At 51.3% G+C, this 27,818-nt stretch overlaps 2 protein-coding genes across 2 annotated transcripts in view; both read right to left on the bottom strand.

Annotated features, from left to right (window-relative positions):
- Window positions 1–1,526: 1,526 nt before the first annotated feature.
- Dpm2 (dolichyl-phosphate mannosyltransferase subunit 2, regulatory) lies at window positions 1,527–4,238 on the bottom strand. The gene is made up of 4 exons (XM_021155773.2): window positions 4,181–4,238; window positions 3,802–3,891; window positions 2,724–2,826; window positions 1,527–2,145 (listed from the first exon to the last, which is right to left on the bottom strand). The coding sequence occupies exons 1-4, from the start codon at window positions 4,181–4,183 to the stop codon at window positions 2,087–2,089; spliced, it is 255 nt and encodes an 84-aa protein (XP_021011432.1). The 5' UTR covers window positions 4,184–4,238; the 3' UTR covers window positions 1,527–2,086.
- Window positions 4,239–5,284: 1,046 nt separating this feature from the next.
- The window catches only part of Fam102a (family with sequence similarity 102 member A), a 34,665-nt gene continuing 12,131 nt past the window's right edge, over window positions 5,285–27,818 (bottom strand). The window contains exons 2-11 of the mRNA XM_021183196.2: window positions 16,561–16,681; window positions 16,361–16,390; window positions 14,551–14,667; window positions 11,450–11,496; window positions 11,156–11,313; window positions 9,408–9,512; window positions 9,109–9,325; window positions 8,639–8,760; window positions 8,472–8,541; window positions 5,285–7,628 (exon numbers count right to left, since the gene is read on the bottom strand). Coding sequence (XP_021038855.1) covers window positions 7,583–7,628; window positions 8,472–8,541; window positions 8,639–8,760; window positions 9,109–9,325; window positions 9,408–9,512; window positions 11,156–11,313; window positions 11,450–11,496; window positions 14,551–14,667; window positions 16,361–16,390; window positions 16,561–16,681 — 1,033 coding nt within the window. The 3' untranslated portion in view covers window positions 5,285–7,582. The remainder of the gene's footprint in view (window positions 7,629–8,471; window positions 8,542–8,638; window positions 8,761–9,108; window positions 9,326–9,407; window positions 9,513–11,155; window positions 11,314–11,449; window positions 11,497–14,550; window positions 14,668–16,360; window positions 16,391–16,560; window positions 16,682–27,818) is intronic.

Genomic DNA, 27,818 nt, shown 5'->3' with positions numbered 1-27,818 from the left:
AAGTATCAAGTGACTTCTCTTGGCGGTGGAACAGAATTCAAACTCCTCACCATGGCATGGATCAGCTGCCCCACTTTCTTGACTCACTCCAAACACCCTCCTTGCCCTCAACCCAAGCTGCAAACTTCCACCCCCAGGGTTTCCCGTTCCTGGGCTCCCAGGTATCAGTCCTGTCTGGACTTTTACTTGCCTTGATCCTTCGGACCACCTTTCAGGACTCTATGCACTTCCTCCATACACTGGATCACATGGCCTTTATTCCCATCACCCTTGGCATGAGCAGAGATTGTCTTGCTCATGGATTGGTTTATTACATCAAACCTCCTGAATTGGGAGTGCCACCAGAGTGGGAACTACATGGACCTCACATCCTGCCTCAGTGCCCAGCACAAACTTGGGAACTGTGTGGATTTGAATGATGTAGGGGGTGGGAGCGCGGAGCCCCATGAGACCACAGTGGCTGTAGTAATGATAGTCCCTAGCAAGCAGAGCCTTGGGACAGTGGGAGGGATAACCCAGAGAACTAGAAATGAGCAGAAGAAAGATGCTTAGATATGCTGGCTTAAGAAAGTCTTTTCATCTTTGTACACGTCTGGCGGTGGAACAGAATTCAAACTCCTCACCATGGCATGGATCACCACACATATGTGTGTGGATGCCAGTGGCACCCAGGAGAGTGTCCTCTGGTGCCAGAGTTGTGGGTGGTGGTCACTTAATGTGACCTCTGACTGAACTCTGGCCCTCTGAAATAGCTGCTGAGACATCTCTCCAGGCCCATATGCCTTTTTTCTTCATGTTTGTGTTCCTCTGTGTAGACCTGGCTGTCCCGGAACTCCCTCTGGAGATCAGGCTGACCTTGATGTCACAGAAATCCCCCTGCCTCCAAATCCTGAATGCTGGGATTAAAGGGATCCGCTACCACAGCCAGCCTGATATGTATTTTTGGGAAGCCATCAGGATGAAGAAACTCAGAGTGGAAGGGAAAGGTCAGCGGGGAGGCAAAGAGAAGGTGGGTGGTTTTGTATCTGAGAAGGGGCTGGAGAGGGCCTGAGAAGTGATACACTTTCAGGCTGTGTGGATGCCAGATAGGGGTAGACATCCAGGGTAAGGGACACAAGCTTAAGCTTCTAGAGAGGCATCCCAGGGGCCTCTTAAATACGAAATGAGGGGCTGGAGATGTCTTAGGAAGAGTGCTTGCCTAGCAGGCATAAAGCCCTCATGACATGTGGTATCTTAACCTTGGAGATACAGAGTCAAAAAGATCAGAAGTTCAAGGCTACCCTCAGCTACGTAGTTTAATGTCAGACTGGGCTACACTAGACCTTAGCAGATGCGCCAGGCTTCTGATTCTCCGGCTGTGACATTTCTGGAGTAAGAATCGTATCTATCCCAGTTCCAGTTTTACCTCGTGTCTGACATAGGGACATCGCGAAGGTACAACCTGAGGTGCCCTCATTGCACAACTTGGTAGCATCTGAGCCTCCTCTAGCCAGTTTCCCCAGAGCAAGGACAGCAGAGAGACAAACACCAACGCAATTAACATTTATTTGCAAGTTTTCCCAAACAGGCCAGTTGTGGTCTAGTGTGGCTGCCTGGATGTAACCCTGTGGTTCTGGGGTTTGTCAGTCTTTCCCCAGGGCTTGCTTCCTGAGTCCCTCATGGAGCCTGGGAAGTGTCAGACTCGGAAGAGCTGCCTTGTGACGGGACAGGATTTGTACAGAGAGGCAGGAAGGCCTGCTCAGTCCATCAGCACAGTAGCAGGATCACAGGGGTGAGAGAAGAGAACTCTGCAGAAGGGACAAGGGAGCTTTGACTGTGAGATGGACAGGACCAACCAGCAATGTTCAGCCTCTGAGCCCAAGGGAAGTGAGTGAGAGGCTTCCCAACCCGCCTTCCTCTTGGCTTCTAAAAGGATGACCAAGAGAGAAGAGAGGGCTCCAGGTGGTCAAACTGAGAAGAAAACAGCCCCATGTCCCAAAGAGGGCTGCAGTGCAGCCAGCTTGACCGTCTTGTAGGGTGTGACCCTTGGTCCCTTTCCTGGAGGAGATATGGAGAAGGCCCCTGCTGCCTCATCCCTGCTGGACCTTCACTGAGCCTTCTTGGTCACCTTCTGGCTCTTTAGCATCACATAGGTGATGAACAATCCTGTAATACACAGAATAGGAAGGGCTGGGAGGATCGGAGTGGAAGCTAGGTGGCCAGGCATGCAAGGTCAGGCTCCCAACCAACCCCCCTGGGGATGCATCTTTGCAGTCATTCACTAGGCCACACAGCCACTGAAGGTTAGTTAACCATCACCAAGATGGTGCAAGGTTAACCTGCACTCCTATCTAGCCCTGTGCGATCAGTCGGCCATGTGGTTCCTCAGTCAACCTAAGCACTTTTTTAGGCTCCTGGGCTAGAGCTTAGAATACTGTAACAACAAAGACACAGTCCCCAACCCACAGAGCCGTAAGAGATGACAGGGTGACTTGACGCAGGAACATTGAAGAGATGAGGATGAAGCTGAGACAGGAAAGAAAGGGGAACCATGTCCTCATTGTCCCAAGAACCTGAAACACTGTGAACACCACTAGAGGGGCTTCTGCCTGTGGCCTTTAAGAAGGAACGGAAAACCCCAGGGAGCATTGGTGACAAGGAAAGTCTAAGCAGATATACAGCAGGTGCCAGCATGTGGAAGCATGCTGCCTTCCAGACACCCTGCCCCAGATCAGGAGACTTACCCACAAACAGAAGCAGCAGGAGGCCTGCGGCCAACGGGAGGAGGACGGCGTAGGCACGGGGCAGGAAGTATTTGTGGATGACATGCTGGCTGTCAATGAATGGCTGGCACCAAGGGCAAGAGCTCTGGTGAGTATTGCTCACCTTACCCAGCCCCAAAGGGAAGCCATCCCACCTCCCTCTGGCAGCACTGGATACCGAGGGCCCACCTTGATAGCATCCCCAAATGTGGATATGTATCGTAACAAGAGACCCACTATATTGTCTCTGTATCGTTGAATACTGCCTGGGCCTTGTGAGTGCTGGAAACCATCCTTTTTGATTTCTGAGGCCCTGGCTGACCTCACCAAGCCCCCCTCCCCCCTTCTTCTGCCTTCTGAGAACTCTAGGTCTTTTAAAGAAGTCTTTATTTTTTGATCATGCCTGTGAGTCCAGGTGTACTTTCATCCAAGCCCCGTATCTCCAATCTAACTCCTAACGCAACTTAAGCAGCAATGGCGTTCCGTTCCAGGGACTTTTGCTGGGTCTCCTGGAGCTGGAGTTACAGATGGTTGTAGCTGGCCATGTGGGTGCTGGAACTTGAGCCCCAGTCCTCTGGAGAATCAGCCAGTCCTCTTCATCACCAAGCTATCTCTTCAGCCCACCTAACTTTTCTCTCTGAAGGATACCAAATTCTGCAAGATGCCCCTTTCCAAGCACAATGTACTTTTAAACAATAACTAACAAAATTTCCCACATTAAAGAGAGAGGCTTAGAGAGATTGACTTGAGATGTTAATAAACTCCACTGGCGACTGCTACACCCAGGAACCTGCTGGCTAACCAGGAGGACAAACACAAAATAAAGCCTCACTGTGCGGCAGTTCAGAGGCTGAGAAATAGCCTTCCCCCTGAGTCTTAGCCTCCTCATCTATAAAATGTAGACACCATCTGCAAGCATCATAGTGTAGATTTCGTGAGATTAGAGCTAGCTAAACATCCAGACGCTGGCACACAGCCGCTGATTAAGTCGCGTTAGGAAACTGGCTTAGAGATCCAGAGCAGAACGAAGGTCAGCGGGGTGGGGGTGGGGCACACATACCAAGAGAATCACCCAAGTGGTGTAGTAGGTGAAGATGATCAAGCTAACGGCGACAAGGCCAAATCCTACTGCTTGGTCTGTCCCGGTGGCCTGGAGAAAAATAAAGGCTCAGCAAGCGAGACGGCTCGTGTACACGCACTAGCGGGGGGTCGGAGCAGCCGGTTTACACTCCAAGTCTCTCATTCATTCAGAATCACGGAGGGCTTACTAAAAGTGGCTCTCGGGTTTAGAAAGCCACGTCAGGCCTCGTCACCTGTCTGCAAGCGGTGGAGAGCGATCCGGGTTTGGAGAGCCCAACCCCATCTCCCAAGGAGACTCTTACTCAGAGCCCCGACCCCTGGTACCCTCAAATCACACACGCACTCCACCCCAGGCTCACCATCTCTCCAGCGTTCCGCCGGAGCAACAAAATACATCCGGTTCCTGGTTCAGGCCTTTCCGGCTTGTAAATCACGTGACACGCCGAGAGTTGTCTGAGCTGACATATGGGCACTTTTCCCCGCCCTCCAGCGCATGTCGGGAAATGTAGTTTCTGCAGGGAACTGTAGGGCCGGGAGCTCAGGCTTTCAGGTTATTGTGGCTACATCCCTGTCAGACCCTTCCCAAACAATAATCATCTAAACATTATCGTACAGTCCCAAGCCAGAGTGAGATGTACCCCAGAGTTGGAAGTCCCGGAAAGGGATAGATCATGATGAGTTGGTTGTTGAAGCAGACATCAGAATTCAAAGGCTCTACATTCTGGCCTTGAAACTATTAATGGAAGAGTCTGTATAGAATGACCACCACTGGCCTGGGTTATGAGAATTTCCACTGGCTGGCTTCCTAGGGAACTTTCTAGGCTTCCCTTCATTGTTCACTGCCAGAGGTTTCAGAATGGCCCTCTTAGAACCAAGGGGTGCTGGGCCAAATTATCTTTCATGCTTTTCTTCTATTTATCACCCAGAACACTACTCCCATGGCATATGGGGCTAGCTGCTGTAGATCCATTCTCCTCTAAATGCTACACCATGCAGGGTATCCATTTCTTCAACCAGAGGCAGCCGTTCCCTCTTTGTGCCCTGACAGGTATTTTTAACCAGTTTCTTCGATGATGAGGACCAACAGTGGGGCTTTAAGATCCTGGAATTCATGCTGGGCATGGTGGTGCATTTCTGTAGTCCCAACACTCTGGAGGCATGAGGAGTACTAAGTCTTTTTAAACCTCATGGCTAAAGGAAACCTTTAAATACCAAATAAAAACGTTTTATTCTTTCCCCAAACCAGAGTGAGACACCATCTCAAACCAGAGGAGAGGTTCAGGAGTAACAGGTGTTCTCTGACCTTTGTCAAGTGCCCATTCATATTCATATAAACATGTGTGGGCATATATGTAACATGTATGTGAGTGTGTGTGTGTGCGTATGTTTGTGGTGAGGATTATGATTATGTTAGCAGCCCCCAAGTCAACATCGTGATGAGATGAAAAGAAACACCAACAAAAAACAGTAACAAAAACATCGGCATTTAATTCCACCCCCAAACCAAACATTGACATTAGGCTGACTTCCCCATAGGACATAATTTTCTATTATAAGCTGAGACAGAAACGAACAGCCCACGGAATGGGGAGCAGTGGTAACCTGGTTAGAAAGGAGTAACACAAAAGCAAACGCTCCTCCCCACAGAGGAAGATGGGGCTGCTCATCCTGCCAGACCATGTGGTCAGCTGTAGGGTAGCCAGAAGAGAACCCTAAAAATATTGCAGATCTTTTATATCTCTCTAATAGAAACATTAAATTGTCTTTCAGGTCCCAAACTGGCATTGCATAGACCAATTCCTTTCCAAAAATATCTCTAATATATCCTCTATCTTTGTATATAGAATTTGAAGTCCAGGTGCTCTGGGCACCCGTGGGGATCACTGAGCACAGGAGGAAAGGCTCTTAGCCTCTGGCTGCCACCAGTGTTCATTTGGTTGTGGTCATGTTTTCAGCTAAGTTATCCTGGCCCAGTGCCTGGGAGCAGAGGATGTGGCAGCTCTCGTCTACTTGGCTTGGGTTAGACAGGGGCTCTTGGTTTGGGGCAGTCTTCCTGACAGTATCAACTGCTTGGTTTGGAGCCCTGGAATTTAGAACTAGACCAAACCAATGCTCTGACTGGGGAAGCTAGTAGACAAGCACACTAGGGCTCTGTCCATCTTCTGGGGGGTCACCGCACCTAGGAACAGAGCTTCCAGAGTCCCTTAAAGTGCCAGGCACCTGCTGGGCAGGATGGAATCTGAGCTGCCAGAACCTTCTCTAGCCATGTTCTGCCTTGCCTTGGCAGCATCTTCTAACATTCATCTGCTGATTCAAACAACGTCTACAGAACCTATAGAAATGATCTGGTCCTGACACCAGGCAGCTCCAAGACCACAGCCCCAACTTTTGCTAGCTGAGGAAGACACAAACTAGGCAAGGAACTTCCCAACCTGGGGAGTCCAGCCATCCCCACCCACAGAAACAATGTCCCATACTCGCTTATCCCCAGCCCTGCTGGGGTGCAGGTGGAATGGGGAACAGAGGCACCTATCTCCCCTTGTTGGGGTGGAAGGAATACAAGAACTGTGAACTCAGGAGGAAAAACACCTTAAGGGGCCAAGGAAACACCAGCCTGCTGGGTTGATACAAAGTGAGTGAAACTTAAGGGGGTGGGAATTTATCCAGGGCCGAGCTGGCAGCCTATACTCTCCTTAAGCAAATTATAGGACAGAAAGTGCTGGGGTTGTGGAGGTACCAAGAGGGTGAGTAGTAGGGGGAAAGACTCCCCAGGGAAAGCACACCCCTTGCCCAGGAGGGCTGAGGCTCGTCTGGCAGGAAGCCAGCTCCAGTTCACCCAGTCACAGGCCACCTGGCTGACTCTCTAGCCTGGAACCCAGCCCAGGCCGGCTGACATGAGAGCAGGGGAAAAGGCCTTTGCTTACCCAGCACAGCTGGGCCTCACCCTTCCTTTCCTGCAGGAAGGCCAGCTGCTCAGGACCCAGCCCTGGGCAGATGGAACCATGATGCTCAGGCCTTTCTAGGCTCCGGTCTTGGGTCTGAGCTTGGGGTTAATTAGAGGGAAGGGGTAGTGCCACGTTCCAGCCGGGCGACTGTACCCTAGGTCTGGTTGCACAGCAGACAGCACCCAGGAGGCCTGGAGGAGGGCAAGGGCCAGTGGCTGTGCTGGGGACAAGCATGTGCAAAGTGCAGGCTGCAGGGCAGCAGGAGGACAGTTAAGGAGGTGGGGTCTCAATCCGGAGTATGGGGTTTGAGGTCTTAGCTCCCAGGAGAGAGCTGCCTGCAGGTCTCCTCAGGATAGAGAAAAGACAGTGAAGCAGTAAGCAGAGGGTCACAGGTGGCAGGGTTCTGGGGTGGCCCAGCTCCTGAAGGGCAGAGACAATGGAGCAAGTGCCCCGTCAGCCTGGCTGAAGCTGCTGCTCCTGAAGTGGGTCGTGGGGGATGGAGGGATGGGGCAGGCCACAAGCACCCAACATGGAATGGCTGTGTCCTTTGCTGGGCCCAGGTCCTCTCCAGTCAGGGCAGTCCTGGCCAGCTCCATCTTGCCCCATTTTCTAGTGGTTCGGAGGACAATATTCACAGTGGCACCCAGGACCAGTGGTTCCAGGGTGGATGGGAGGAAAATGGAATGACGCTTTGGGGACCAGTGTGGCTAGAGTAAGAGGAGGCACAGATGCAATGCAGAGCAGATCCTCCAGGAATGCCACGGGCCTGGGTGCCAGAGATGGCAGGACCCTTCTTCAGCCGGACTCCTGGGTCCCTCAGTGGCTCTCAATTACGACTGGCTCGTAGACTCCCGAGGAGACTCTGCAGGGTGGAGAAAGGTGAGCAGTTGAGAAACTGCAGTTGCCGAGCAATCCCCTGGCCAGAGCGCTTCACATGCAGTTACTCTGCCAGTCTTTAACTGACCGGCAGAAACTGAGGCCCCAGAGGTGTTCAGTCATTTGCTCAGGGTAACAGAAATAGTATCAGAGTTGGTAGTGGTGGTGGTGATGGTGGGGTCCACAGCTGTGCCTGGTCCCCTCTGGACACCTGCTGTGTACCCACCTGGGTGACCCTGGCAAGGAGAAACTGTTCCCTGTATCATCTGACAAATGAAAACAGGTTTGGAGGACTGCTAAGATTCATTAAGAAGGCAGGAGAAAGGGAAGGGGCCACATCTATTCTCCTCACTGCTTGGTCTTGCAGAAACCAGGTTAGATTCCCTCCTCCAATCTTGGCTTCTCATTTTGCAAATGGTCTAAGGAGGTCCCTGTGGTTTCTTGCTCTTCCACCCTAGGCAGCCCAGGACTGATGGGAGAGGGTGGTTGTAATTTCTAGCCTCAGCCAACAGGGGTCAGCAGAGCAGCACAAGACATACCCCAAAGTTTTTGTGCTCTGGATGCAGAAGTTCCAAAGACATGTTCCTAGCTCCCAGGAACACAAGGAAACGCCCCAGGACGCCCCTGCACACTGGACACTACTCTCACTCACTGCCTCAAAGGCCTGGGGAACCATAAATGCTGCAGACCACTTTGTACAAAGGCCTATGAGAAGGCACAGTTAGCAAAGGACTCTGAAGGTGGTGGGCCCAAGGTCACTGGTAACAAGAATGTTTGAAGCCTGGGATCCCATGGTTGTCTCACCACACCTCCCTGTCCCCACCCCTACCTGTTGGCCAGCTGAATGCCGCTCAGTGTGGTGGAGCCATCACGGCTCACGAACAGCCGAAGGTTACTGTCTGTGGGGACAAAAGGGAGGATGAGGCTAAGAGGGACAGACAGGGACGGCCTCTGGAGGCCATCCTCACCCCAGCTGGCTTGGAGTGAGCAGCTCACCCTCAGTGTTGCTGCCATCAGTGAAGTCCTGGCTCTGCATTATCTTCTCCACAATGTCGTCTGCATCAATTCGAGTGTCATCTACCCAGGTTGGGTGGCTCTCCACTGAGTCTTTCTTTCGCCTTGGGGAAGAGGGACAGAATTATGACGGCACAGTGACAAGTTCAGCAGCAAGACAAGGATGCTTCCAGCACCTACAACTCTAAAGCATTTTATGCACACCCCATTATGCACTTCACTTAGCCACCCCGTTCACCCCAGTCACCTCAGAGGAGGGTGCTGACAGACAACAGACTAGGACTAAGGGGCTAAGGAGCCTCCCTGAAGCCAAACTACCTGTGTGCTCAGACAAGGTGTGTCGTGTCTACACACATTACACACAGACGCAGATGTAAAGAAGAACTGCAGGGAGCACTGCAGGGAGCACTGGAAGAACTGTTTACCAGGCAGCCCCAAACAATGAGACTCACCGAAAAGAGCGATCTGACAGATGCAAGGGGCGTGGGGGGCGTGGGGGCTTCTCAGGAGGCCGAGGTGGCTTCTCAGAGGGCCGATACTCCCTCTCCATGCCCTCAGGACCCTCTACAGCCATGCTGAGGCCACCAGAGGCGCTGCTGCTGGTGGATGTATTCCTGCGGTGTGTCAAGTCAGACAGGCTGGAGGAGCGAGAGTGCTCTGTACTGTAGCCTGGGGGGTGGACAATGTTGAGAAGGTGATCACAGGGGCCCAGGGCTGTGGGAGGTCCCAGGGTTAGGTCCCGACCACTCACCAGATAGCTTGGACTGCTGGCTGGCATAGCTGGAGTTGCGGGAGTGGCCAGAGTGGAATACCTCCTCAGGACTGGACAGGCTCTGGTCTGGCTCCTCTGGTAGTCCTGGGGAGAGGCGCAAAGCTCCATTAAGGTGCTACCTCCCTTGTAACCTCAACAAGCCTTCCATGGGGCACTGTGACTCCATTCTGCAGACTGAAGACCAAGGGCTAGAGAAGCAGCAATCTGCTGCAAGCCACATGCTACTCACGGTACCCAGGTAACCCATTCCACAGCTGCTGGGAATACATCTGTCACAGACCTTTAGCCAGTTATCTACAATCATGGTGAGTGGTGTGACGCTAAGGCAGCACACGTGCAAGGCCTGGTCAGTCTGCGGATCAGGGAAGGCTCTTCCCAGACCACCTAATGCCCTGTTAGGACACCAAGGAGGGGAGACACAGGCAGCAGGCATAGGGTCTTCCATGTGGGATGGCATACTAAAGGCCTTAAAACTGACACGAGCTTGGGTTCAGGGACAAATCTGGGAAAAGGGTGGATCTGGGTGGAGGATGCTCTAGGTCATTTCAAAGCAAACTCCCCTTGTGCTCCCCAGCTGTAAACACAAGAGAACTAGGTGGGCCTAGGCATGGACCTAGAATGCATACATCCGAGTCCTGCCAACCAACACAGGAGGGGAGGACGGGACTCACCCTTTCCTCCTCCACTGGAGAGATGAGCGTGTATAAATCACCAGGCTATTGGGTGAACTCAGGTCTGCCCAGATTCCAACCAAAGCCATGTAGGGTTTTGTTTGGTCTTTTGAGATAGGGTCTCACTCGGCAAATGACCTAGAACTCATTATAAAGACCAAGCTGTCTCTAACTCAGAGATCCACCTGCCTCTGACGTCTGGGATAAAGATGTGCACCACCATGCCCATTTTTTATTTTAAGATAGGGTCCTCTGTAGTCCAGACCAGCTTTGAATTTACTATGTAGCTTGAACTTCTGATCCTCTTGCCTCTACCTTCCCACTCTGGGGTTATACCCACGGGCCAAGCCAGCTCAGGTTCTCAACATGTTTTGTGCATGTGGCAGGCAGGGGAACCAGCTGCTAAGACACATGGGTCTCCAAGCACTACTCTGCCCAGAAGAGAACTGTTTACTCAAGGGCAACACCTGTGCTGAGATAACCTTGTCTCCTCTGCCCACCAGCCTCCGTAAGACAGAGAGCACAATGGTGCCGGGAAGCCCCTCTGCCTATCCACAGCAAGTAAGGCAGGTAGCAACAGCAGCTTTCTGCACTGGACCTCACCTGGATGCTGGGTCTGCAAGAAAGCTGGGCGTAGGGAAAAGCCAAGCCCTGGTAGTTAGGTCTACCCTAGGTCTCAGGTCTGGAGGGCCAGCTCCAGACATGTGCTATCTGCTCACTATTCACCTTGGGGCTTCTCCACCTCCCAGTACTGAGTAGCTCTAGGAGGGTATGTGGGGTTGAGGCTATCATGGTATTCACTCACGATCAATGGCAGAACTAGCAGAAGCATGCTGCCCCTTCTACCACCCTATCACCCTCTTTTTGAAACAAGGTCTCACTGATAGCCCTGGCTGGCCTGGAACTCACAGATCCTTTTGCCTCTGTCTTCTGAGTGAAGACATCTTGCCTACCATGCATGCACCTACCTCTTGATAAGCATCTTCCTGGGACAGGATGTTCAGGGAAGAAGGTGAGGTCATAGGCAGGAGAGAGATAAGCAGATGAAGATGGTACCTGAGCCCAGGATGGTGGGCCTGGCCTTGGGGGGCCGGGATCCAGTTAGGGAATTGGTGCTGCTGCTGCCACCGCTGCTGGTCCCACCACCTTTACATGTCAGCTGCAGGGAGGAGTCCTGGCCTGGGATGGAGATGGACTTGGCAGTAGATGGTGGCCTTAGGAGGACAGAGGGGTATGTGACTGGGGTGCTCCGATTTCAGGATCAAGCAGAGACAGGGGTACCCCAGAACCTGGAGAAAGAAAGACTATCTCATGGCCCCCGTCCCCACTTATAGCCAGGATGACACTCACGTCTTGAAACAGGGGTCCCCAGAGAGCAGGAACATGCCAATGGTGACCTAAGGGGAGAAGGTAGATATCATTACCAGCTGCTAACACCAACTCAGGGCAGCCTCTGAGCTCCAGTCCCAACTCTGTCCCTTCCCATGTCACCTGCTGTGGTGGTCTGTGTATGCTTGGCCCAAGAAATGGCACTATTAGGAGGTATGGCCTTGTTGGAGTAGGTGTGTCACTATGGGCGTGGGCTTAAGACCCTCATCCTAGCTGCCTGGAAGTCAAGTCTTCTACTAACAGCCTTCAGATGAAGATACAGAACTCTCAGCTCCTCCTGTGCCATGCCTTCCTGGATGCTACCCTGCTCCCCACTCGATGATAATGGACTGAACCTCTGAATCTGTAAGCCAGTCCCAATTACATGTTGTCCTTTATAAGACTTGAGTTGGTCATGTTGTCTGTTCATAGCAGTAAAACCCTAACTAAGACACCTGCCCACAGTGAAGCCTGTATCCTGTGTGGAGGACACAATGAGTAGTCAAGTGGAAGAAGCCGGGGAGTGTGGCGCACGCCTTGAATCCTAGTTCTCCAGAGGTAGAGGCAGGTGGATCTCTGTGAGTTCAAAGCCAGCCTGATCTACAAAGTGAGTTACAAGACAACTAGGACTATACAGAGAAACCCTGCTTTGAAAAACATAGACAGACAGACAGACCAGTGTACTGGCTGGATTTGGGTGTCAACTTGACACAAGCTGGAGTTATCACAGAGAAAGGAGCTTCAGTTGGGGAGATGCCTCCACAAGACCCAGCTATAAGGCATTTTCTCAATTAGTGATCAAGGTGGGAGAGGCCCCTTGTGGGTGGTGCCATCTCTGGACTGGTAGTCTTGGGTTCTATAAGAGAACAGGCTGAGCAAGCCAGGAGAAGCAACCCAGTAAAGAACATCCCTCCATGGCTTCTGCATCAGCTCCTGCTTCCTGACCTGCTTGTGTTCCAGTCCTGACTTCCTTCAGTGATGAACAGCAATGTGGAAATGTAAGCTGAATAAACCCTTTCCTCCCCAACTTGCTTCTTGGTCTTGATATTTGTGCAGTGAAACCCTAAGACAGACCACCCAAGGTCACTTGGCTGGCACCATGCACCTGAGGGGAGCAAGTTGGTCCTGCAATGATAAATTATAACCAGACTGTGAGCTCCAGAGGCCATATTCACTACATTTGCTCTGCCCAGGTGTGTTAGAACAGAACTTTGAGTTAGAGAACAGGACTCAAGGGGCCCTACAAGGAAGAATACTCACAGGGCCATCAGGCAGGGGCTGCCTGAAAGGTTTTTTTTTTTTTTCCTCTTTGGTTTTTAGAGACCAGGTTTGTCTGTGTAGCCCTGGCTGTCCTGGCACGCACTCTATAGACCAGGCTGGCCTTAAACTCATAGATCCAGCTGCCTCTGGCCTATTAGTGCAGGGATTAAAGGAGTGTACCACAACCACCAGGCAAAAGTTTTTGGAAAATAAAGTAAAATATGCCACTAGTATAAAACTTGACACCCACCTGCAATGACTCTGCCAATGGTCTAGACATGGTAAAGTCTGAGTACCCAAATACGGCTGAGATGGAATGAAGGCAGAGAATAACAGGATGGAAAGGAGAGCTCGGACCCCAGACCATCCAGGATCTCAGTGTGAGCATTACCACAGTCTCAGGGTTGTGGATCATCTTACTCAGCCATGACAGCAGTCTACAAAGTGGCTGACACTGCAGTTGCAGGTTGAGGGTAGCAAGAAAGACTAAGAGGACAGGGCGGGAGAGATGGCTCAGCGGTTAGAAGCACTGACTGCTATTCCTACTAGGTCCTGAGTTCAATTCCCAGCAACCACATGGTGGCTCACACCCATCTGTAATGAGATCCGATGCCCTTTTCTGGTGTCTGAAGTCAGCTATAGTGTACTCACATACATAAAAATAAATATTTAAAAAAGAAAGAACAAACGAAAGAAAGAGACTAAAAGAACAACTAACTCCCCAAAACTAAACAAACAGGATATAGGGGGCCAGGCCTTGACCCTGAGGTCACCTGGCCCCAGGCCTCTTTCCACTGTTGTGAGTGCTTAGGCCTACTGGGGAAGACTTTCCACCAATTAATTCTTTTCTTTCTTTCCTTCTCTCTCCTCTCTCCTTCCTTCCTTCCTTCCTTCCTTCCTTCCTTCCTTCCTTCCTTCCTTCCTTCCTTCCTTCCTTCCTGGACTTGTGTAGTCCTGACTGCCTAGAACTCATGTAGATCTACCTGCCTCTGACTCCAGAGTGCCGGGATTAAGGACACGTATCACCATTTTTTAAAAAGAGAGATACCGTCTTGCTGTATATACTTCAGGCTGGCTCAAACTCATGATCGCCTCGAATTCTGGGATTACAAAGCATGCTACCACATTATCAGCCTGAACCTATCTGCATGTTTCTCAGGTCCTGTTGATTCCCTCATGGTCATCTCTGTGCCAGGCTCAGCTGGCCACTCAGACAAGGTGTTTAGGGAAACCTGTAAGAAGTTGTGGAAAGGGATGAAGAGGTATGCTAGTACAGATACCAGGGATATTTGTTCCTAAGAAGACAAATGGGCAGCTGCCTGAGGGAAGAAGCTACCTGGGCTCCTGGAAACCTTGCAGCCCTCAGAGTGCTATCTCTACATGGTGCGCATGGGTCCAGAACATGAATTCTGCTCACTGATAGCTCACCAGGAGCCAGCAGGTCTCGGATCAGGTCGGGCAACAATTAGGGCCTAGGCTGTACAGTTACATGACTGGTGGGTTAATGCCAGCTCTGCTTATGACCTAGGGCAAATGATGGGATTTAGGTTGTCACCACTCCCTGAATTCAAACTTGGATGTAATAACAGACACCGCGCATAGACTGTGCTTGCAGTTAGGGTCACGAGATAAAAAAGGTCTGACAAAGGTGCTTATCAAGCCCTTGTGGAAGGTGGGGGTCACACCCAACTATGCATGAGAAAACTGAGACCAGACTTAGGACCTGCATCGGCCCAGCCTTTCTGAGAACTTGTGTTTCTAATGAGGAGCTACATTCGCCCCTACCCCTTGTTAAGGCAGGAGAGATGGCAGAGCCCTAGTACCTTGAGGATGGAGTTGTCCTGGCGGGTATTCTTGGTGTCGTATCCTTCCAATAGGCAGCAGCGGACGGTGGAGCCTGAGCCTGCAAACTCGGCTAGGTTCAAGTCAGTGAAGCCCAGCTGGGAGAGAAAAAAAAAAAAAAACATGGGAGGCTGCAGGGAGGATGGCTGCTGGGCAGCAGATGCAACAGAAGGGTTAACTTAGGGGGAGCGCGGGGGAGAGCAGCTCACCCCACCACAGCCCCACTGACTGTTGTATAATCAGGACCCAAGGACAGGATCCTGGGTCAGCAGCACCAGTGTGGCAAGCAAGAAGCTCACATGTGGCACAAAGCACCCTTTGTGTGCAGTCCCAGGGTGCACTACGCCAGTGTGCCTGAGATGAAAGGACATTGTTGTCTGTGACACAGACACATTGTTCCCAGGGAAACAAGGCCATGCTGTAGGGAGCTGACAGAAGAGCAGGCAGAGGAGAAGGAAGGCCCGTGGGAACTTGGTGTCAGGGTAGGGGGATGAGATACTACAGAGCAGGCAAGGCAGGATCACCATGAAGCCCTGGTGGAGGGAAGAGTGAAGGGCTAGTGTAAGGACATGAACCCAGGAGCTGGTCTGGTCCTCCTGGGATGTGTGCACGTGAGACAGAGAACGGGCAAGGGCAGCAGCATGGGAGAGTCGGGTGGACTCCACATCTACCTGAGCAGAGAGAGGGAGGGAGTGCCTGGGTAGCAAGCCAACTGGACATTTACTGTGCACCAGTTATACACAAATCTCGACTCCAGTGTTTTAGGGGTAACAGCCTTCAAGGTCAGAGAAGTGGGTTTGGATTCAAGCCCTTGTAATGACTCAGAGGGACACCATTTTACAGTTTAGTCCTTCTGAGTATCTAGGCTTCCTTGTCTGCAGAGTGGGATAAATCCATGGGGAGGTTCTGCTGTGGAACAGCAGGGAAAGGTCTGGCAGCATCTGATGTGGGGGCTCCTTGGCTATACACTGCAGTCCTCACTCAGGAGTAACAGGAGATACCTGCCCTCCGACAGCCCCTCCAGTCCTGGGCCAGGGAGACAAGAAAAGCTGTGGGCTTCTGGAGCTCCAGCAGTGGGGATGTCTGAGCCCGTGCTCCCCTATCTCAGGTCTCCCCACCTGTGCTGGGCTGACCAAGAGTACCCCAGAGAACAGAGACGGAGGACAGAACGGGCTCACTCAAAGCCAGGCCATCTTCTCCCACTTGTTCTCACAGAGAAGCTTGTAACTGTAGGCCTGAAGCCAGGGGAGGAGGTGTCGGTGGAAGACGGCACTAAGGAAGACCTGGGATCAACACAGCTCTACAACAGCAGTGAAGGGCTGACTCTGTATCACCAGCACGCAGCGAGCCGCTGCTGCCATTAGAAAGAATACAGAAAGCCGCTCAGGATACACTGGGTAGGTAAGTAAGGCGCTCAAGCTGCGGCATCTGTACAGCAACGTGAACAACTGCTGCTTAGACGCACATGCGCACAGCACTCGCACATGCGCACAGCACTCGCCTTCCTTTTCTCCAAGTCGTACCTATTTCATTCAGTTTTGGATGTGTGTTTCTTTTTTCCTTAGAAAACCAGAAGCAATGGTAGAGGACTTGCCTAGCATGTGCGAAGCCCTGGGTTCAATCCCCAGCAAAACATACAAAGTACAGAAGCTGGGTGTGGTAGCACACCCCTTCAACCCTTCGGGAGCAGAGGCTGGGTGGTCTTGCTAAGCTCTTACCCAATCCCCAGCCTGACTAGTGGGATCCTAGGAAAAGGACGGGAGAAGCAAGGCTCCCGTGTGTCCTTCTTACCTTGGAATACGCCTTCCCACCTTTCAGCTCCTGCAGAAAGAGAGACATAAAGCATGACTCGGGAACCCTGGCCTCCCAAACACAGATCTCCCCAAAACACCCCACAATTCTCCTTGGGGTAGACAAGTAGGAAAGGGGCCTCACGCACCCCCAGCTCTAAGCTCACAGTCCCTGGGTTCAGTCCCATGAGCCCACCTCACCTTGCGCACAGACACTCGAAAGATGCAGGGGTCCAGCAAGCCTGTGGCCGGGTTGGCACTCATTTTACACACAAAGGTGAACCTCTTCCGCCATCGTACACAGTTCTCCTGCACCTCCTCCCTGCAGAGACACGACAGAGGAAGATGGGGTAGAAGAACATGAGGTGAATGTGGAGCGCCCAACTCCAGGCCTATCACAGACAGGGCAAGGAGCCTGCTGCCAGTGTTTCCGCGAGACCATGCTAGCATGATTGTAAACACACAAAAAGTATGAAATGAGAGATGAAGCATCAAAAAGCTGCCCTTGGGCGAGGAAAGGCCAGGGCGCAGGGCACTGACGTGCTGAGCCTCTGCTCCTGGACCTCGCTGTTCCAATACTCCCAGGTTCCCGCTGCCTACTTAATGTGACTCTCACTTCAGTCTTCCCAGAATGAACTCAGTCAACTCACTATACAGAAGGGGCCAAGGCTAGGTTAGCTCCCCAGACCTCCCACCAGTCTACTGAGTTCAGCCAGACTCCTCTAAGGACCACAACCACAGCAGCTAATGCGACATGCTGCTTCCCAGGTGCCAGGCACCATTTAAAGAACTGCAAAGTTGGTAGTCACCACAAAGCCTCCCAGCCATTGTCATGGAAAATGAAGGTTCTCTGATACCAGGTAAGATTCCAACCTTCCTGCCCTGGAATGAGACCACATCAACAACCCAGCACTTCTAAATGAGGTGGCTGTTATGCAGTGGGAACCCCGAAAGCAGCTCATCTAAAATTCACCCAGCTGCTGTGGGGGGCTCAGTAAGATGTGGGGTGACAGCATCGTACAGTCCCCGCCTACCCCCACCTTGGCAGAACTGGTGCTCAGGAAGGGTCAGGCATGAGAAGGGGGTGTGTGACAGTATCTCCATTCAGTGCACCCCACTACCAGGAGACATAACCTTCCCACACCCTGAGGGACCCAAGAAACATTGAGCTACCTGCCAGATTCACGCTTTGGGGTGAGGGCCTGAGAGGGCTACAGTCAGGCGTTGCTGGCTTCACAACCTCAGTGGTTGTGAATCGCTGTCACCCTTTCCTTATAGTTGGTGACACTGGGACTTCAGCAGGATTCAGAGCTCAGGGCCCACAAAGCAGGCTGCAGTCCAGGCCATCTAGCTAAGTGAGAGTCCCAGGCTGCCACATTGGCTCAGAGGTGCAAAAGGCAGGAAAACCTGGCAGCTGAAGTCCTATTGGGCTTGTGAGGCCAGGAGTTCCATATTACCATATGACCTAGTAATTCTACTCCTAGGTTCACACCCAACAAAAACAGAGTTTACATGCACACCAAAACCTGCATATAAATGTGCCAAACAGCACTGTTCCCACTGGTAAAAAAGCAAAAGCAACCCAAATGCCCCAGTGGCGAGGGTAAACACTTGTAGTCTGCTCCTGAGGTGCAGTGCCCTTAGTAATAAAAGACGGCCCTTACCTAACAATGCTACCAACCGTGAACACATTACTGCTAAGGCCAGCACACAGGAGAGTCTAGTGTAGATTTTATTTATAAGAAATGCCCAGAAAGTCAGAAAGCTACTAGGGAAATGAAGAGTGACAGCTCACGTGTGGCGTTTCTTGGTACAGTAATGAAATGGTCTGCAGATGGCTGCAGCGAGAGCACAGCCTTGTGAACCTAAAAACCCGCTGGTTCGTGGGGGAAAACAACTGCCGATCATGTGCAAGGCCCTGGGTTCCGTACCAAGCACCAAAACACAAAAATAAAAAACAAAAGCCCAAACCCTTAAGTAGATGGATCATGCTGTAAGTGAATTTATGTCAGTAGAGCAGAAGACAAAAGGCACAGAACATCTGCTCGAGAGAAACAGGAAAGGCAGGGCAGGGAAGGTGAGAGTTGGGAGAGAGATAAGACAGAGCTGCTACTTGAGGTAGGTGTCTAGAAAGGGGCCTTTAGCAGTGATGCCTCAGAGAGGCTCAGAGTGGAGCAAGGTAAAGGTGACCAGCAAAGGCCCTAGCATGAGAATATGCCTGGGACACAGAAACATCAAGGATGGGCAGTGGGGACAGGAGGGGATGACACCAGTGAGGGGTGGGAGTCAGATGTCTGTGTCTGCTCATGGCTGTCTCCCTCCACGGATGTACCTTAGATGGAAGCAGAGAGCAGACACAGAGGCAGGAAGTGGAAGGACAGAGAAGTCACTCTTGGGCCTTCTCTGAAGAGGCCTGAGCCTAAAAGAGGACAGGACTGGGACAGGACTGTGTGAACTCTCAGCTCCCCCCAACACACACCCATCCAGGAGTAGGAGCAGCTGCCTGAGACCTGCAGAAGCAGGAAGGCTGGGACACTTGAACCACCCAGAGGAATTAGGATTTGTCTGGGAACAAAAGCTGATAGCAAACTGCCCGCCCTCTTCTGAGCCTGTCTTGGGAATACCAGCTAGGAAGCCTGAGGCTCAGATGTGGTTCCGGTCAGCCCTGCTGTGCCAGGGAGAGCAAATCACGTGAAGCCTTCCTTCCCAGGCTCTCGGTGACAGGCAGGCTTGTTCCCTCCTTCTACAGGAAGTTGAGCAAGGCAGGGTTTTTGGGATCAAACCTGGGCCACCCTCCTGTTGCCTAAAGGCTCTGAACAGTCAGTATTACATGTCCTCACCTCTGAGGAAAAGCAGCAGCAGGCAGCCTTACCAGGTCCACCCCGAGTGTCAGAGTGAGGGTGTAACAAACATTACAGAAGCCGTCACTTCTGAGTGCCTGCCGTATCCTCATCCCATCTTCAACACAAGGCGGCCGTTTCTATGTCTCCTTTTCACTCATGTGAAAAGGCAGTGCAGAAATGCTGTAACGCTCACCAAGTACTAACTAACGCCAGGTCAAGGCCTGGGCCATGCAGGATGACAGGGGCTAGAGGTTCTACCAGACCCAGGCTCTGTCAAGGAATGAGGTTCCAGACAGAGCAGAGATGAAACAGCCAAGACTCAGACCCAGAGGCAGGACTGAGGTTGCCAAAAAGGTAGTCAGGAGCCCTGGTGCACGAGCTGGCCAGGTTGGGTTTAGGAATTATCAGACTGGATTCACTTCAAATCCTCAGTGTGCTAGGTACTTATAAAAATTCTGGATGAAGACAGAAATTCCTGCTTTGAGGGGGCGCTACTCTGACAGTAGGTAAGAAACACATTAAGCCTAGGCAACGCATGTCCTAGATGGTAAAAAGGAAATGGGATGAGGTTGCCAGGGGCCAGTCACATTCCCCAGAAGTGAGGGGTGGGTGGTCTCGGAGGGTCTTAGCAAGAAAGAAACACCAAGCCAAAGCACTGAAGCAGTGAGTGAGCTCCGCAGACACAGATGGAGACATTAGGAGTGGCAACAACGCTGAGGTAGGAATGTGGCCAATGTGTGTGTGGAGAAACAAAGGGAGCAGAGTGATGGAGAAAGAGAGTCTTAGCCCCAAATTACAGACACCACCCGGGGTGCTGAGATAGGGTGCGCAGCTAAGGCCTTCCCAGTTAGGCAAAAATAGGAACAACTCCATGTGAGAGACTACTTAGGGACATCACGTAGGAAACTGGTAGCCAGACGGGAAGGAAAGCAGGGCACAGTGGTGCACACCTTTAATCCCAGCGCTCAGTAGGCAGAGGGAGGCAGATCGAAACTCTGGTTTTGAGGCCAGCCTGGTCTACAGAGCTAGTTCCAGGGCGGCCAGGGCTACACAGAGACACCCTGTCTGAGAGGTGGAGGGCGTGGGGAAGGAGGAAAGGGAATAGGGCTTGATAGTTACAGGCCTTTAATCCCAGCACTCCTGAGGCAGAGGCAGATGGATCTCCGAGTTGAGACCAGCCAGGGCTACACAAGAGATTCTGTCTTTGAAAACAAAAATAAGAACAAAGACAAAGAAACAAAAACAAAAAGTTAAGCCTGGCGTAGTGGCGTATGCCTTTAATCCCAGCACTCGGGAGGCAGAGGCAGGCGAATTTCTGAGTTCCAGGCCAGCCTGGTCTACAGAGTGAGTTCCAGGACAGCCAGGGCTACACAGAGAAACCCTGCCTCGAAAAATTAAAAAAACAAAAACAAAAAACAAAAAACCAAAAAAAAACCCCAAAAAGTTAAGAAAAGAAAGGGAAGGAAGTGGCTTTTTCTTGCTCGTCGGCAGGGCAGCAGAAATAGCCAGGTACAGAAGGGCTTCTACAATATAACATCTTTGTTAAGTTTCAAAAGGACACACACATGATGGTATGCCAGGAAATTCAAAGGTGCTCAAATATCAGATGAGGGCCACCACTGGCACGTGGGTGTCTGGGGACTACAGATGAGGAGGGGAAGAGAGAGATACTGTGTCATTTTTTTCCCCTCTAGGGATGGACTCAGACCTTACAAGTGCCAGACAAGCTCTTACCGCTGGTGCTCAGCCTCTGTCCTTCCCTTCCCTCTCTTACTGCTGGTGTCCTAGGGACTGACTGACCCTAAGGCTTTGCACATGTTAAGCAAGCAGTCTACCACTGAATCAAATGCCCAGCCCCTTATTCTTTCACTGAACTGTTAATATCAGTTGTAAATTCTCACAATGCCTACGTGGGTAAAGGGAACGGACTCCTCTTCCAGTCTAGGAATCTTGAAGTGTGTAACAAGGTCAGCGGCAGAAAAGTCTTTCTGACTGGGTGTAATGCAACGCACGCCTTTAACCCCAGCACTCGGGAGACAGAGGCAGGTGGATTTCTGAGTTCGAGGCCAGCTTGGTCTACAGAGTGAGTTTCAGGACAGCCAGGGCTACACAGAGAAACTAAACTCGGCCTCTAAAAAACAAAAAACAAACAAACAAACTCCAAAAAATTAAAAAAAAAAATTCATCCCAGCAACCAGAAGGCAGAGGCAGGCAGATCTCTCTATGAGTTCAAGGCCAGCCTAGTCTACAAAGTGACAGCCAGGGCTATTAAACAGAGAAATGGTCTTGAAACAAAACAAAATAAAACAAAACAGCCACTCTGGGGAAGAGCAGAAGCCCCTCTAACACTGAGAGACCCCGAGTATCAAGGATGCCGAGAGCTCAGCATTACCTTATACTATCTGTTACTTCAATGGGTTGGGCGGTGGTAGGAGAGACTGGGCCTGCAATGGCACCACAGGCCCATGCATAGCAGTGCCCAATATAGAACCCCATTCATCAGGAGCACACTGGGCCATAACCAAGGAAAGCAAGTGTGAAAAGACAAATTCCCACTCCCTGCCTTGATATCATGGCTCAGGGTGCAGCTAGACAACAGCAAATGTAAAATCACAAACCTTTAGTATTCTCAGCCCCAGATAACTCAAAAAAAAAAAAAAATTAGCAAAATCCAAGCCTCAAAGAGATCATCCCAGTCAGCCCCAAGAAGACCACAACCCTGAACTGCCAGCTCCCTGGACACCTGGCCTATTCATTCTGATATGAAGGGACAGTGGCCAGAAGGAAGGGGATAGCTCAATCAAGCCTGACAAAACTGCAGGTGAGGGGTTGTTGGGGTACTTTGTTTTTGTCTAAGAGTAGTTCTCCTAATTAAAATTCTAACTTTAAAGGAAAGGGGAATTAAGTTAGGATGGGTGGTTACAAGCAAAGGGATTTGAACCACGAGTATCGATTCAAGGTCAGGGTCCACCCTTACCCCCCAGGCACTGCCAAGTAGGGACAAACGAGTGATGTGAGCAACCTCTATGAGGGGTAGAAGGCTGGCTGTCAGCTCTCCCAGCTTGGGGTTTTAGGGTGTGCATCCCTGCTGCCACTGCCAGGGACAGGTAATTAAAGAGACAGGTTTTGCTTTTTTAGCTTTAAGACATACAATTAGATGTGCAAATCCCAGCGAAACAGGGCAAGCCCTTTACCCACTGTGGTCTCTGTGGCCAGCATGCAGTTATTTTTGAACTGTCCTAAAATAGAGTAAATGCCCCACAAAACAGTGGTCTCAGATGCTCTGGATTTTCTGGATCTTTTCCGGATCTGACAGGAACCTCCCAGTATGTCTCCCTGACTGGCTCTGCCTATCCCATGCAGCCATGCAGACTGGTTTAGCAAGGCCCTTGGACCTATACCCAACTGTCAAGCAGACTTCTGAAAGGTATCCATGGAGAATGGCTGCAGGCACCAGCTCAGTCTATAGGCGTGGAATGAGCCTCCTGTAGTGTCCTAGAGCAGACTGGAAAACTTATTAGACAAGAATCAACTGGCAGCTGCCAGTATCTCTGAAGAAGGGCTACATGAGCACTCTACAGAGTAGGATAGACAGCTAGGGACACTGATGCCACAGCCAGGGTTTCAAACCTGAGGTCAGCTAGGTAAAGATGAAAGAAAGCTTCCAGCAATAGGAACAACGCAAGGAAAGCCTGAAAGGCATGCCCATTGCATGGGGCTATCGTGGTGACTTCTTTCTCACTGCTCAGTTCAAATGGGATGTAGAGAAGACCATCAACTTAGTGCCTGCAGAGCCACATACTAATGGGGACCACATCTGTCTGTTACCATGGCCTCTCTCCCCTAAAAGCCTAGGACAGAGATGGCAGAGCGAGATCGCTACTCTCTTCTCTGGCCCTTCTAATGCATTAAAGTATCACCCACACCTTGATCTTATTCTATGGGAGCCATGGTTCAAACACAGGACCAAAAGAACTCTCCTCTGTCCTGAGGCCTGTATAGATACCACCCCTGTTCTGCAGATGAAGAAACCAAGGTCCAGGAGGGTGGAACAAAGTCACAGAACACCAGGTGTCCCTGCAGCAGCCTACCACGAGACACCCTAATTCACTATGTCATTTCAGTTTCCCGATAAATGAAGAAGGTAAACAGATACCTCAGAAGAAGGAAAGGCCACTCTACTGCCTCTCTGGTTTACAATAAACAAGATTAAAGAGGCCCCAGAGGGTGGGGAGGGTTGCATTTCAGGCTGAAGTGAGCCACTTCCAACAGTTTCTCTGAGAGAAATGCAATATTCCCATCAGGAGTCATCCAGTCAGGCTTCATGGTCCCCAGGAATGAACTCACGGCAGGGATTTCTGGACCTAGCAGCAGCACTGCTTACAAGGTGCAACAGGGTCCTAGAGTCTTGGCGGCCCTAGGTCTCCACCACAGAGGTGACAAGCTGCCATGGGAGCTCCCTCCCAGCCATACGTTGCTAGGAACCAGGAAGCCCAGGGGGACTCTCTCCAGAGTTGATGTTAAGGTACAAGCAGGACTGGCAGTCACTACAGGAGCAGAAAACAAGGAAAAGTGAGCCTCAGGGAATAATATGACAGCTCAGTCTCTGTGATAAGGCTCCAGGGTGACCTTAGGGCCACCTAAAACACTTCACCTTCTCACTAGGGGTTAAAAAAAAAGGCTTACCATGAAAAGGCACTTGGTATATACAAACCTAGCAATCTGAGTTCTAGCCCTCCAATACACATGATGCAAACACACACACACACACACAGAGTAAATATTAATGTCTATCAGTGCATCATTGGCATACTCAATAGGGGGCATTAGGCTGGCAGAGTTAGGCACTCAAATCTTCTGAGCAAAAAAAGGTGAGGCCCAGTAGGACAGGCATTTCCAGACACAAGTGAGCACACAATGTCTACTATCCTGCCACCAATAAGATTGCCAGCAGCTCTGCCAGGACCATGGGCTCTGCAGGACAGGGATTTTCTTTGTGAGAGTTGTCCTTGTGCACTGTGGCACATTTAGCTGCACCCCTCAGAGTAACCTAACTCCAGATGTGACAAGCTGTTGTGGGACTTAACCAAATCAGCTCCAGTTGAGATGCTCTGTCAAGAGGCCTGGGAAGCCATTCTTCATCCATTTTTCAGCTAACTCTGATACAAGGAGGTAGACATTTATAGGAGGACCCCAGGAACCTCCCAGTCCTAGCTGTGCTCCATATCCTGCGAGACTTAGTCCTCAGATGCAGCCTACAGGCACCACAACAAGTTCCATCACTTGGTGCCCACTCCTGCTGTCCACCTGCCCCTCTCTGGCTTTGCCCAGCACAGCCTGAACCCCAGGCTTTCCCAGGTTCCTTGTACAAGCGGTCCTAGTGATGCAATCTAGAGTCTAGGCTGATGAGAGGCAGCCCTGACTGAGAATAGAATAAGGAAACAATTTAAATCGACAACATCTGCCAGTGCTTTCCCGAAGAGAACTGCACAGCTGCCTGGGGAGGGGCCCACCCCAGGGACCAGCCAAGGCATCCATCCAGGGGCTGCAGGCCAGGAGGGCCAACGTGGCAGCCCAACAGTGTTTGACTCCTGCCAGAAGTTGAGGGCCACGTGCAGGGGAAGCAGTTCCCTACAGTTCTGGCACACCCCTCCTCTGTGGTGAGGCAGCAAGAAGTTCCTAGAAGCCAAGCCACTTGGTGCCCAACACTGGAGAGTTTAGAGACGCTCCTTCGGCCCCATGCTGCCTTCTCTGCTCCTCTGCTGTCAAGAACCCTAAAAATGGCTCAGGGGTAGACAGAAAAGCTGAGAGTATAAACTGACGTTGGCAAGTGACACCATCAAGCACAATGTGAGCAAATGCAGCTTTAGAAAGCGCACCACGGAGAAGGGGTGAGATTATCGACGGGCACTAAAGCTGGCTGGCTTAGGAGCATCAGATTAAGACGCACCTGGCTTTGAATCCTGGTGCTCTTCAGGCATGTCATCTGGAGACTGACCTTCAAAACACCCAAGACAGGTAGGTGTTGCCATTCTTTGTTTGCAGTCACTGGCACGTAGCTGTCCTTCTGCTCCGCGGCCAGGATATGCAGACAGCTCATGTTACCACCCAGGCAGATGCCTGTAAACCGGAGTCTGAAATGTGCCAGGAGTCACTAGCTTTTTTCTTTTTTGTTGATGCTAGGGTTGAAACCCAGAGCCGTGTGTGTATACTAGGCAAACGCTCTACCACTGGGCCGCACCCTCAGGCCTAGTTCCTGGATCTTGCTCTAAAGTGAAGGGATCTATAGTAAGCTGCTGGCTTTGAACCAAATGCAGGTCCAGCCCCATGTACAAGTGTCTCGTGGCTTCTGTCTCCTGGATGTCCTCCTGAGTACCAAGTGCTTCTCATACACTCGCTTCATACTTATACTTCACAGATCAGGAAACTGATTCTCAAGGGAGTCCAGGGACTTGAGGGAGTCCAGGGGTTGAGGGGTAGTCTGTACCCCTAGACACAATTTTGCATTCCCAGCATCCCTGGGAAATCTGTTGACATAGGAGAACCATTCTTAGGTCTCAATGACAGCATGGCTCTCTGTCCTGCCAGAACCCTAGGCCCTGTGACCTCATCCTTTTCCATGAGTATTCCACACAAGGGAAGAGATGGTATCACATCTGCTTCATGCCAAGGGAGAGACGGTCACAAAATCCATAGCCCATCACTCCCATGTCACAGGCTAGGAACACAAGGCACAAGAATTTACCTGCCCAAGGTCAGTGATTTGAACCCATGCCCAACACTACATTTTTCCATGTTAGGGCTGGAAAACAGAGGCCCTAGGAATTCAAAGGAAGAAGGCACAACAGATATTACACTGGGATGTGGTACCAATGTCAATTCCTAAGACCCAGACTATTATAACACTGTGGTGTTGAGTTGGATCTGCTCAGGGGACTTCCCCTTCCTATACCCAGCAGACTCACTTGAGTGGCACGGGGAGGCAAAGATGGGTCCAAGCAAGCCTCTGCCACCCATGAACTCTAGCGCCCTTTGGGTCCTAGTCACTTTCTTTCTCATGGAATTGCTAGTGCCCAAACTAAACGCAATAGGCACCTCTGTGGAACTGTGGACACGGCCTAGCCATGCACTAGTACCTGCAGAGGGGCCTCAGAGGCAGGTGGTCCTGGAAGCCTGCAAAAAGTATTGAACCAGCCCTCTTCCTTGCCCTGGACCTTGGATCTGGCCATTTCCCCAGTCCTGAAACTCAGCTGTCATGTTCAGAGGTGTGGCAGGTGGCCAGGAATGTGTGACCAGTGACTCAAGCCTGGGTGGTATTTGATTCACCCAAAGAGGAAGGAGTGAGAGGAAGGAGAGATTCCTGTGCCTGGGGCCTGGTTCCTGAAATTACTTAGACTCCAGTCAAGGGGATACCTTCACCCAGGCCCATCCTAAGGGCACTCCCTATCTGTGCAGGCAGGACTGGGTCTATAGGTGTGGTTGGAACCAAGCAAGGCCCTTGTCTCCCAGAGCCAAGCAGGGCGTCTGTACACTAACAGTTGTCTCCTGTCTTCAAATATGGTGCTGAAGATCTAACAACTGAATGAGAGATCTCTGTAGTCTATTTCCCTAAAGTCAAGCCTTCTCACAGGGGCACCACTTCCCGGTAGGGGCTTCCCAGATGTGCCAGCAGCTTGTTCTCTACAGTTTGTAGAGTCAGGGACCATCATCACTACTGCATCTGCTAACCCGGTGTTCCTGCTGCACATCGGACTCCCCATGGCCCTTTGAACTTAAGGCGACAAGATAATCAGGAGTTGTTTAGCCAGAGTCACCTCTCTTCACAGCCTGGCACTGACTCAGACCTGTTTGTCCAGCTGTGCTCAGCAGCTACGGAAGATTCCGATCACAGGACAGAAGGCCCAGGGTCAGACACCACCATGAGGCCCTGACTCACAGGGCTCCACCTCCTCCATAGACACCTGAGACTGCAGACTCAAGACCACTCCTGGGCCAACCATTGCCGCTGCCACTAACTTCACACTGAGCACTTCCTAGGAGTCAGGCTGAGTGGCCCTGTCCAGACACAGGCCCCACACAAGGCTAATCCCATCCTCCTTGAACCACACAGGCTTTTAACTCCACTCAAATGCTATTGTGTATCTTGCCTTGGGCCTTTTTTGTTCAACAGTGTCATGGGATGGGTCTATGATAATGGCTGCTACAGAGAAGGCCCTCTGCAACCCAAAGCCCCAAACAGTCCACCCTACTGCTGCCCAAACAGAAAGGCTGTCTGGCCTACATCCAATATGGGCAGGATCGGCTTCACAACAAGGTCCAAATTTTCCCTGTTATCCATTTGGCAAACACAAACCCTGTAGAACTGCTGAGCCTAGGCTGTCTCCTCTTGGGACTTAGTGGGGCACATCAGTCAAAGGTTCATCCCAGAGACAGGGGTTGGAGCCAGGGATAGTGGTGCACATCAACATCATTTATCCCAGCTCCCAAGAGGCAGGGGCAGAGGCAGAGGCAGAGGCAGAGGAGGCAGAGGCAGAGGCAGAGGCAGAGGAGGCAGAGGCAGAGGCAGAGGCAGAGGCAGAGGCAGAGGCAGAGGAGGCAGAGGAGGCAGAGGCAGAG

Source organism: Mus caroli, chromosome 2 (assembly GCF_900094665.2).
Source record: "Mus caroli chromosome 2, CAROLI_EIJ_v1.1, whole genome shotgun sequence".
In the NCBI taxonomy this organism is placed as follows: domain Eukaryota; kingdom Metazoa; phylum Chordata; class Mammalia; order Rodentia; family Muridae; genus Mus; species Mus caroli.
This window is presented reverse-complemented; position numbering and strand designations above follow the sequence as displayed.